The sequence below is a fragment of the Pochonia chlamydosporia genome, chromosome 7 (assembly GCF_001653235.2).
Source record: "Pochonia chlamydosporia 170 chromosome 7, whole genome shotgun sequence".
Classification (NCBI taxonomy): Eukaryota; Fungi; Ascomycota; class Sordariomycetes; order Hypocreales; family Clavicipitaceae; genus Pochonia; species Pochonia chlamydosporia.
Genome location: NC_035796.1, coordinates 2,913,118 through 2,924,460, shown reverse-complemented (window position 1 = coordinate 2,924,460; position 11,343 = coordinate 2,913,118). Strand labels below are relative to the sequence as shown.

At 51.4% G+C, this 11,343-nt stretch overlaps 5 protein-coding genes across 5 annotated transcripts; 3 read left to right on the top strand and 2 right to left on the bottom strand.

Moving 5' to 3' along the window:
* Positions 1-350: 350 nt before the first annotated feature.
* Positions 351-1,671, top strand: VFPPC_09277 (FAD dependent oxidoreductase; the record flags this gene model as incomplete). Its single annotated transcript, XM_018287840.1, has 4 exons — positions 351-388; positions 452-571; positions 639-837; positions 898-1,671. 4 exons carry the CDS (start codon positions 351-353, stop codon positions 1,669-1,671), a joined length of 1,131 nt encoding a protein of 376 aa, XP_018139137.1.
* Positions 1,672-2,554: 883 nt separating this feature from the next.
* On the top strand, positions 2,555-4,598 carry VFPPC_09278 (gamma-glutamyltransferase; the record flags this gene model as incomplete). The annotated part of the gene is made up of 4 exons (XM_018287841.1): positions 2,555-2,713; positions 2,797-2,815; positions 2,883-3,235; positions 3,324-4,598. The coding sequence occupies 4 exons, from the start codon at positions 2,555-2,557 to the stop codon at positions 4,596-4,598; spliced, it is 1,806 nt and encodes a 601-aa protein (XP_018139138.1).
* A 202-nt stretch (positions 4,599-4,800) lies between these two features.
* On the bottom strand, positions 4,801-5,336 carry VFPPC_16511 (monothiol glutaredoxin-5 precursor; the record flags this gene model as incomplete). The annotated part of the gene is made up of 2 exons (XM_018294264.1): positions 4,801-5,244; positions 5,313-5,336. 2 exons carry the CDS (start codon positions 5,334-5,336, stop codon positions 4,801-4,803), a joined length of 468 nt encoding a protein of 155 aa, XP_018139139.1.
* A 554-nt stretch (positions 5,337-5,890) lies between these two features.
* Positions 5,891-7,692, top strand: VFPPC_09279 (phosphopantothenoylcysteine decarboxylase protein; the record flags this gene model as incomplete). Its single annotated transcript, XM_018287842.1, has 3 exons — positions 5,891-6,574; positions 6,616-7,204; positions 7,247-7,692. The coding sequence occupies 3 exons, from the start codon at positions 5,891-5,893 to the stop codon at positions 7,690-7,692; spliced, it is 1,719 nt and encodes a 572-aa protein (XP_018139140.1).
* Positions 7,693-8,182: 490 nt separating this feature from the next.
* VFPPC_09280 (branched-chain amino acid aminotransferase) lies at positions 8,183-9,514 on the bottom strand (the record flags this gene model as incomplete). Its single annotated transcript, XM_018287843.1, has 2 exons — positions 8,183-8,359; positions 8,462-9,514. 2 exons carry the CDS (start codon positions 9,512-9,514, stop codon positions 8,183-8,185), a joined length of 1,230 nt encoding a protein of 409 aa, XP_018139141.1.
* Positions 9,515-11,343: the final 1,829 nt, after the last annotated feature.

Genomic DNA, 11,343 nt, shown 5'->3' with positions numbered 1-11,343 from the left:
ATAACTACCAAGCAACGACCAGACCTGTCAGTGGCATAACAGCCATTGCACAGTTCTGGCTGTGGGGAAATGGAGAGCGGAGTTGGTCCACCGTCAAGATCCGGTGTCGGGACGGGGGATGGGGATGGGATAGCGTTTGCGCCACGGGCTCCTTCGGCATAATGTTTGGAGGGCGTCATTATTTGATGTGATCGAAATGCCTTGCTATTGAGTCTCTACGCCGCCGTTTATTAGGGACTTTTGTTGACCAAAGGACCAAGAATACAACCATCTTTCAGTTGCTGACTGCACTTACACGGTTCGCTCTCGGTAAGGCCATCATTTATCGGCTCCCAGAAAGCCCTGCGGCAATGGCTTCCTCTTCGGCAGATACAATCGTGATTGTGGGGTGAGCTCAAGTCTGTTCTTCATGATACACGGTGCTCCATAAGATATTGACATTAGGCCCCAGCGCGGGTATTATTGGCCTTGACGTCGCCCTTGTCCTTTCCAAGCGTGGATTGGGCAGGCAGATTACAATAGTCGCCGAACATCTCCCAGGTGATACTTCGCCTTCATACACTTCTCCATGGTATGTGTCTCTAATCGGGGGAGTAAGGACACTCATAATGAGCCTGGACTAACTTGTGAATGTCTAGGGCTGGATGCAACCTTTCATGTATATCTGGGAGCGACCAAAAAGCTCTTCGATGGGATCAATTGGGTTACGCCCATCTAATGAACTTGGCCACGCACAATGAAGCCGAGTCATTCGTATCAAAAACGCAATCCGTGGAGTACTGGGATGCCAACACTCCTCATGACAAGATCAAGTCTATTTCGCAGTATCTCGAGGATGTACGCCTTTTATCCGCCCTGTGCCAAGAAAACTGGTCAGAGAAAGCTAACACTGTTCAGTTCAAAGTCACCCCGAAGCAAGACCTACCCCAGGGCGTCGAATTCGGCATGACGTGTACTTCTGTAACCGTCAACGCCCCTAAACATCTCATATATCTCTATTCTTTGCTCAAAGACCACTACGGAGTACGTTTCGTTCGACAAAAGCTGCCCAGCATCCAAGCGGCTTATGCCAGTCCACGGACCCGACTCGTCTTTAACTGCACTGGCAATGCGGCCAAGACTCTGCCAGGAGTAGAGGATAGCAAGTGCTTCCCTACCCGCGGCCAAGTTGTTCTAGCACGAGCACCAATGATGCGCAAGAATGTGATGCGCCATGGCCGAGATTATGAAACCTACATTATTCCGAGACCGCAGTCAAATGGAAATGTGATCCTGGGTGGATTCATGCAAAAGGGCAACAGGTTCGTATCCGACTTTCACGTAAAACAGTCCGAGTGTGTTAATCGTATCTTTCTTGGTAGTGACCCCTCGACGTATGGCCACGAAACGGACTCGATAGTGAGTCGTACAAAGGAACTTCGCCCACAAGAGCTGCGAGACGGTCCTTGTGAGATTCTGGCAGTCTTTGCAGGCGCCAGACCATCCCGCGAAGGTGGAGCACGAGTTGAAAGAGATAGTATATCTGTCGGGGGGTCCAAGCGAGTTCTTGTTCACAACTATGGTGCTGGTGGCACTGGATTCCAAGCTGGATATGGCATGGCACTTGATGCGGTTGCGTGTGTGGATGATATATTGAAGGAGTTGGAGAGAAGTGCGCAAGCCAAGCTGTAGGATGGGTTTGTTAGACGGTGTTTCCAGACAAATTGTCTCTGCGTAATGCTCGAGGATTATTTGAAAATGACCATAATGTCCGTACAAAGAACTTATGACAGCATTTGAAAAGAAAGCCGGGTGCTGTTTGTGACCTACGTTGTGCATATAATATACACTGCCTCACAACCGGCGCCGAAAGCGCCCCGAGCAGAACAGCAACGGGAAAACACAATCCATGTGCACCACGTTTATCGGACAATTACCGCATCCTCCCCTGGGGCAATTGGAATAAAGCCAAGGGATGGGGCAAAATAACGTCTTTGCTCGGATATAATTCGCCATTTGCGTGGCAAAGTCTCCAAGTTGAAGAGGCCAACTTCCTTTTTGGGCGACAATGACAAACATGAACGCGGGAGGAATGCCGTCTGGTCTGGTCGGCCCAAGTCTACAGAAGGCAAATTGCAGTACAATGTCATCCATTTACTTTGACCAAATGCCTCTGTCTCTCTGCTTCGTCCATTATCGGCGTCACTGTTGCCCCTCGTTGCCCCTCAATTGATTGATTGACCCAATCACTCAGTCTTTTCTGGTGCCCAAATTCCCCGAATTCCCCCACAATCGGGAGACGCCGTTAGTTACCAGAGGACCAAGTAAACGGAAAGTAAACATTTGACGACTGGCTGGGAACATGGAGCATTGAAGTGATCGCTCGACGTGGGGGCAAAGGACATTAATCACCAGAGGGCGACTCAATCTGTTTGCACCAGACCTCACTCCATCTGTAACCGAGGCCAATTCCGCATTTCATTCCTTTTGCATCACATTCCCGTTTCTGTTTCTTCATTTTTTAGTCACTTTCATAGAAGAAATAGTGGCATAGGAATAGTAAAAGTCAACAATCATGCCACTCACCACTTCATCCGTCTACCAAAACCCGGACCTCTTCAAGTTCCCCTCCCGAAGAAGCGTCGTCCACAGCACCGAGGGCATCGTCGCCTGTACGCAACCACTCGCGGCGAAATGTGGTCTTGATGTGCTTCGAGCAGGCGGTAATGCGGTTGTATGTTCCAGAATGCTTCCTTCCTCGATTCTATACATTCATCTCCAAACTTTACCCAAAATATATGCTAACCCAACCTGAAGGATGCCGCAGTGGCAGTTGGTATGAGAAGACCCTCCATCATATGAATGGCACATCTCACACAGCAATCACTAACTACGGAACGCAGCCGCTGGTCTCAACATGACAGAGCCATGCTCAACAGGCATTGGTGGCGACATGTTCATCCTCTTCTGGGATGCGTCCTCCAAGCAGGTCAAGGCAATGAACGGCTCTGGCCGTGCAGGCGCCAAGTCGACGCTCGATGCCGTCCGCAAAGGTCTCAACCTCCCTGACAGCAAGCGAGGTGCCGAAATCCCCAAGACTAGTGCCCATGCAGTCACTGTTCCCGGTGCCGCAGCTGGATGGATCGATGCCGTTGAGAGGTTTGGCAGCGGCAAAGTCGATATGAAGCGTATCCTGGCCTCGGCCATCGAACTTGGCGAGAAGGGGTTCCCAGTGTCTGAAGTAGCCGCCCATTCTGTAAGTTATGCGTCTAACATCTATGAAGCATCCCCAGACTCGTGCATTTGTACCGCTCTCATATACTGACTAATACCACCAAATACAGTGGTCTGTTTCCGAGGCTCGCATCAAAGAGGCATCGCCCAACTTTGCTGAAATGCTCAAAAATGACCCCAACGCAGAAGGTGGCGTTCGAGCTCCTCGCGCCGGCGAGATCATGAAGAATCCAACTTTGGCCAAGACGTTCCGCACTCTCGCCGAGGAAGGAAAGAAAGGTTTCTACGAAGGTAGAATTGCCCAAGAACTAGTCAAAGTTGTGCAAAGCCTAGGTGGCTTGTTGGAACTTGAGGACTTGAAGCATCATCTAGAAGTGGGCAGTGAACCAGTCGAGCCCATTTCTCTCAAGTTCCAAGGTCAAGGTGCTGGCTCCGAGGATGGCGTGGAGCTCTGGGAACATCCTCCCAATGGCCAAGGGATTGTCGCCTTGATGGCCCTCGGCATAATTCAAGAATTGGAGAAACAGGGCAAGATCCCTACGTTTAGGCCAGAAGACTTCAACTCAGCCCCTTACCTGCACGCCATTATAGAAGCGCTGAGACTGGGCTTTGCGGATGGCAGCTGGTTCGTCACGGATCCAAACGTCACCAAGGTACCTGTTCAAGGGTTGATCTCGCAAGAGTATCTTGCCCAGCGAGCTAAACTCTTTGATCCCACAAAGGCAGTCCAGGTGCATGATCACGGCGATCCCCCATTCGTTTCGCCCGCCTTGTCCAGCAGTGACACTGTATATTTCACCGTCACTGACTCTCAAGGCAACGCTGCTTCCTTCATCAATTCCAACTACGCGGGTTTCGGAACCAGCATCATCCCCAAGGGCTGTGGATTCACACTACAGAACCGAGGAGCCAACTTCTCACTGGATGCAGACCATCCAAACAAGATTGAGCCCAGAAAGAGGCCATACCATACCATCATTCCCGGAATGGTAACCAACCTACGAGACGGGTCGCTGCACTCCTCGTTCGGCGTTATGGGAGGGTTCATGCAGCCTCAGGGCCATGTTCAGGTCCTTCTAGGTCAGCTCGTGGGCCAATTGAACCCCCAACAGGCTCTTGATGCTCCCAGAATCTGCATCGGTGGCGGTCTGCCCGAGAGTGGCGAGGGAATCGACTGGACTGTAAATGTGGAAGAGGGCATGCCAGAGGAGACCATCGAGGGGTTGAAAAAGCTAGGTCACCAAGTAAGTGTGGTTTCTGGTACCGGAAGAGGATTGTTTGGTCGCGGCCAGGTTATTCGTTATGTAGTTGATCCCGTGGAGGGGACGGGCATTTGGTCCGCAGGAAGTGATATGCGAGCTGATGGTGCCGCATATCCTCTGTAAACTTGCCCTTTTTCACAAAATATCCAAGCCAACACAACTTGAAGGTTGGCAAAAACTAGATTGATAGTTATAATATATTGAGCCTGCCTATATTCGACCTGGTATCACAGTCAATGTATATATATCGTACACGGTCCCCAAGCCATCTAAATCGTCACACAGGGTACATTTTCTTTTTTCTTGACGTCCCCATCATGAAGATCTAGGCATCGCCCTCCAAGACCAGGACCTCCTTATCCTCGAAAAACTTGGCCAACTCGCCATTTGTATGCATCGTCCTCAGGATATCACAGCCGCCGACAAACTCCTTGTCCACGTACAGCTGGGGGATAGTCGGCCAGTCAGAATACTCCTTGATACCCTCGCGAAGCTCCGAGTCCTCGAGGACGTTAAAGGCGGCAAACTTTTCCGGGTTGACGCCCTGCATGCCGAGGATCTTGATGACAGTGGCGGAGAAGCCGCACTGGGGCATCTCGGGAGTTCCCTTCATGAACAGCACAACAGGGGCCGAAGCGACGGCCTTGTCGATGGCAGAGCGAGTTGTGTCGGACAGGAGACGGATTTGGAAGGGCGTTAGCGGCGAGATGGGAGCTCGGAAGGAGACGGGCGCTCGGACAGCTGGGCGAGAGGCCTGCCGCAAGATATTCTAGATGCGTGCTCATGTTAAAAAGTGGTGAGAAAACAGGGCAGTAGGCTCTGGAATTTGGTACGTACGGATGCAACGCTTCGGGAAAACATGGCTCTCTAATGCCGACTGATTGATTTGCAATGGGCTGTGAAGGAGTGGCGTTGTTGAAGCTGTCAAGGTCGATTGTGTAGCAGAAAAATGGCGAAATCATCAATGCTGCCACTCAACTGCCAAACCAGTCGACAAAAGCCGGAGCCGGGCTGGTGTGATGTAATAATGTGAGAGGCAAAAAGCTGACCAATCACTTCTCATGTAATCCAACTAACGGCCAACAGCACCCCACTGACAAGCTCCTCAGCCAAATGGCACCTTGAAACGGCTTGAGCCCACTCAACTTAGACTTACCTTAGGCTTCGGGCGTGAGGAACACGCCAAATCTGCTTTCATTGCTCACTTGAAGATATGAGAATACTGCTGCAGTGCATCTAGGTTGTAGAGTCAACGTCAAATTGCTCAAAACAGCATCAACATAACCCATATCACCCACAGGACAGAAACTAAACGGGTTCGGCTCCCTCCGAAGGTCCCATCTCATCAAATCCTCTGGTCACTGGTGTAAGCACTCACTGCAACTAGCTCAGAGTCCATCGACATCATCAGCATCATGTTACAAGCATCAAGGAATGGTCCCGACAGCCAAGCAGACAACTCTGCCGCCGGCAACGTCTCCCTTGCACGCAAAGACGGCAAAAAGCATCTCCTCCTAGCCGTCTCCGGCTCTGTGGCCACCATCAAAATTGCCAACATCATCAACGGCCTGGCCTACCATAGCAATCTCTCCATCCGCCTCATTCTCACCGGCTCGGCTGAGCATTTTCTCAGCGGCCAGTCCCACGAACAGCCCACGCTCGCTGAAGTACGACGTCTACCCAACGTTGATGGCATATACACAGACGCCGCCGAATGGACGAGGCCATGGACACGGGGCGCTCCAATCTTGCACATTGAGCTACGCAGATGGGCGGACCTTCTCATGATTGTACCCCTCAGCGCGAATACCATGGCCAAGATGGTAGCAGGGATATGCGATAATTTGTTGCTCAGCGTTGTGAGGGCCTGGGATCATGACGGGTCCATCGACGGCCTCAAAAAGAAGATTGTCGTGGCGCCGGCCATGAACACTGCCATGTGGAGGAACCCGCTTACTGCGAAACATGTCAAGACGTTGGAACAGGATTGGGGCGGTGATGATGGCTGGGTGGAAGTATTGACGCCCGTGTCCAAGAATCTTGCGTGCAACGATGTTGGTGAGGGTGCCATGGTCGAATGGCAAGTCATTGTGTCGGTGGCCGAGGACAAGTTGGGCTTGGAAAGTACGGCAGATTTAAGAGCATGAGTGTGGTTATAAGAAGGAATAAAATATCCATTGATGGTACCAGACCTGTAGTTGGACGCACGAGTGTCAAGTCGTCAATCGTTCCCGATGTCGTCTGGGCTCTGTGCCAACTGCAAATTGCGACGACAACTGCTTGCCAGCTGTCTCTCTCCGGAGCAGAGCCAGACACCAGACAGCATGCACTTGCTCTCCTGTACGGCCGACTTCTATCAGACCAGACACCTTCACTTCACCCTCACATTCTCCAGAGCATAATCTCCAACACGCCAAATCATCATCCATCAGCTTCGATCGCCATGTCACCAGTACACGCCGATTCTCCTCGCGACGGAAGCTCCTCTACCGCCGCCGACAAGGCAATTTCCACTCTCCGCGCTAGACTTTGCAGCGAAGACCCATTCCCAGCTTTCCACGGCCCGTCTTCTGCTGAGTCGTATCCCAACCACAATGATATCTACCGCCAGCTACGGAGTGCATTCTCTGCCACCACTGGTTCCGGAATACCTTGCACTTCAGATGCCGGACGAGCCATTATGGACAAACTAGATGGTAGGTTGCAAACCTCAGATGGCACATCTCCACGCTAAATAAGCTGTTCAGAAACGTTTGCTCGTTCGGGCGAAGAAACATACAAGTTGGCGATGTCTAAACTCAAGAACGTCCACGACGTCATTTCCGACCAAATCAATGCGTTCCACGCCGAATCCGTATCGACATTAAGTGTCACTGCTGCCCTCTATGGGAACATTACCTATCCTCTATCTGCAACCCTATGCCACTCCAAGCGATTTCCCAAGGGAACAATTCAGAAGCACTTGTCGTTACTACAGGATAAGATATCCACCGCGGAAAAAGAACTACAATTCCTCAACAAGGAATGGATTGCTTGCACTGAACAAGAAGCAGAAATTCTGGAGGTGCCCGCCGGCAGTGATGATTCAAATGTGAAAGAGAACATGGAGGCACTAACCGGCGAGATTGACGGGATTGTAAGAGACAAGACTGCTGATATTGAGCAAATGGACAAGGTGAGTGGTCCGACGTCGAGTCGTCTAACCAATACTAATTAGTGTAGGAATATCGCGATTTGATGTGGAAAGAATCTCATAAGATGATGCAGGCCATGATGGCAGACTAGCTCCAGTGTCTTGTTCACTTGCGTCCAGAACAAGCAGGACCCTCAATGCACCATAAACATCACACCAGTTCCAGTAATGATAATTAAAAATCGCAGCCACAAGGACAATGCGTAATGTGATTAAATCTCATCTGTATCATTGCACATCTATAACATCATGCTAATGCAACAACAACCAACCGGATCATCAGTGTTTCGCCAAACTCCAAGTCGTGGGGAACCAAGACAGAAAAAAAAGTCGCCAACGATCTAAAAGCGATCCGTAAATAGCAAAAGAAACATGTCATCGTTTCCCAACAACGAAAACTAAAAAAAAGAAGAAAGAAATCCGTGAATCGCTTCACTCTTCTTTATTTCAAAGCACGGGAACATCCTTTCCGTTTCCCTTTTGTGACGCAATGCGGAAAATTCGGTGCCCAAAATTACTGTTCCTTCTCAGGGATAACAACACCCCACTCGTGTTGCTCACGGCCGTACATAATATCGCCGACCCAGGTCTTGAGCTTGGTAGTGATTTCGCCAGCTTTGCCCTCGGGGCCCATAGGGATGTTGATATCCTTGCCGCGGTGGTGGATTTGAGAGACGGCACAGACAAAGTACTATAAAGAAACCAACTTGGTTAGCTGCCATGTTTTTTGTACAAGTTTCGCACCATCCGTCATCATCGCCAGACCTGCAAAATGGGGAGGGGGAAAACTTACAGCAGTGCCAGCAGCAAAAGATTCGAGGATGCGTCCCTCGGCATCAGCCTCGAAAAGCTCATCAATAGTGTACTTGCGCTCGGTAACCTCAATCTCACCCGCCAGTCTCTCGCGGGCAATATCCAAACAGCTGCGGCGAGTAACACCGTCCAGGATCAGCTTATCGTCCAATGGGGCAGTGATGAGCTCCTTCTTGCCATCCTTGCGCTTCCAGAGGACGAAGAAGTTGCTGGCGCCGGCCTCGGTGCACTCGCCCTGCTGGCCATACAGCCAGAGAATCTGGTGGAATCCACGACGGCGAGCATCCTGGGTGGCCATCAAAGAAGGGCCATAGTTTGCGCCAACCTTGGCGTAGCCGAATCCACCAACCCAGGCACGAACCATGTCCTCGGGGGAGGTGTGAAGACGCATGCCGCCGGGAGGAGAGTCCAGGCGAGGCAAGAAGGTGACAATGATGTAGAGCATAGCCTCCTTGGGGGCCTGGACACCGAGCTGGGACTGGGTACCGATGAGAGTAGGGCGAATATAGAGGTAGTTGCCGGGGCGTTCCTTGGGCAGCCATTTGGTGCCGTCAACAGACAAAAGAGCGATCATGAGCTTCTCGAGCTCGGCGGGCTCGAAGACGGGCAGGGAGATGCGTCCAGCGGACATGACCATACGGGCGCAGTTGCGGTCGGGGCGGAAGACACGCAGCTTTCCATCGTAACCACGGAAGACCTTGAGACCCTCGAAGCACTCGGTGGCGTAGTGCAAGCAGGAGGCAGTAGGCATGAGGCTCAATGGACCGTATGGCTTCAGTTCGGGAGTGCCCCAGCCGGTTGAAGCCTTCCAGGTAGCAGTGACCATGTGGTCAGTGGCAATTGTCTCGTCACCAGAATTGGCAACGGCCTCATCGGGGACTGGACGAGGCGCCTTGGTCAGAGTGTAGGTGAGCTTTGAGGCATCAAGGGGAGCCTTTTGAGCGTTGTCACCATTGGAGATGGAAGCCTCCTTGCGCTGGATGGCGGCGGCAGTCAGGTTGACATCCTGTTGGGAAACAGCGGAGGGGGCCATTGCGATTGTGTTTGGAGAGAAGACTTGACTATGTCTGGCGTTTTGAGAGCAACAAAAAGAGAAGGGCGTTGCGTGGCAAAATGAGGTGTTGACTGAGATTTTTGAGTTTTGGTGGTGGTCTCTCGGGATACGGATTCTCTAAGTGAATGTCTCAGTACAATTACCGCTTTCGGACTACGCAAGACCAATGACAGCACTTGGGGGCTTACAAGGTATGTAAGGTCAATCGAGTTTAATGTTCCCCAGAAGGATGATGGAATGCAATTGGAAAGATGCAGAATGGTCAAGAGTGGGAAGAGACGATGTGATGGGGGGTGTTGTTTAAAAGGGAAAATGAGTCAAGCCTGGGGTTTATCGGGACAAAGTGAATCTCGCTAGTCCCTGGAACCGCATCGGCAGACCAGACCAGACTTTCACAGTATTTGACCAGACCGGGGGTGAGTGCATGGCAGCCAAGTGACCAGACTTGACTACTCCATAGCGGAGTCGGCAAAGACGTGGGAACAATAGACAAGAAGATACTGACGGTGGCGCCGTCTCGTGGCCCGGGATTTTGGAAGAGTTTTTTTGGTCTGGTTCTGTTTTTTTTTTTTTCTCCATGCGCTTCTCCATACACAACGGAGATTTAGCTGCGTGGCCACCGGACGCAACCCATGGACTAGCTGACAATCACATCAAATACATCAAGCTCGACCTCAAAAATCGGCTGGAGTCAAAAACGAGAAAGAAAAAATCATAAATAACTCCCCAAAAAAAAAGTTTGGACCAGGTCTGCCAGACATTCAATGCTCCGATCCGTGGGCACTGGCCAGTACCTGCTTTCTCGCACCCTTCTAAAGTTCAGTTCCGCATTGTTGGGACCAATGCCGCTGAGGCAAGACACATCTGTCCAGAAGGGCCAGTAAGCGTCGAGGAACTGCTGCAATGCAGCAATTGGCTGCAGGCCATCCATGTCGATTGCGTAAAAGCAGAAACGGCATGCATGAGGTAATGGAGGCAAACCTGAAGAGACCAGACCAGACAGACCAGACCTTTCTCGCCATGTCTTTTTCGCACTTTGACTTTTTCGCCCTTGTTAAAACTCAGAGCCGCCCAACCGCCCCGCGTCCTCGGCAGACCCACCCGTAAACCATCCAAGGGGGCCATGGCTCAATCGGGAAACAGAATTGACCAGGTGACTCGTGCAAAGCCGCAGGGTTGGGCAGGCGCCATCGAGGTGCTCCGACGCCTGCCGCTCCTTGACGGACTCCGCAGGGCCGTCGACTCGGCTTAGATGTAACTGTACCTTTGTTCTTGCAGTTGCCGTCGTTCGAGACTTCTCGTGGCGGATCGAATCTGGTGCAAGGAAATTTAAAAGAAAAGGGCAAAAGGGGGAGAAAAACAAGGCATGTTTATATAAAGCGCACTCGTCTCCCTGTGCATTCCTTTCAATCTCATTTCCACTGGTTGCATCTCTTCTCAGGGCGGTTGCTCATCAACTGCCCGCAACTGCACACACTGCACAAACACCGGCCCGGCACAAGAATGGATCACTGAAGTGCGGAACCTCACCGTGGAGCCCGCTCCATGTGCTCAATGCCAAAAACCGAACCCACCAGACGCCGCAAAGCAACGCACCCAGAACTGCCCCGACCAGACAGTCAGTCGGACAGTCATTGCGACAGACATCAGAAACGATGCCGTAAGGCAAAGCAACCCATTAAGCAGAGAGAGCAGAGTGACAGAACCGTTGACTGCATGCTGTACAGTACTGCAGATTCCAGATATCTATCCGCTTCTTGCTTGCTCACTGCAGCAGTCGAATTGATTCGTTGCTTGCCCCTCACCAA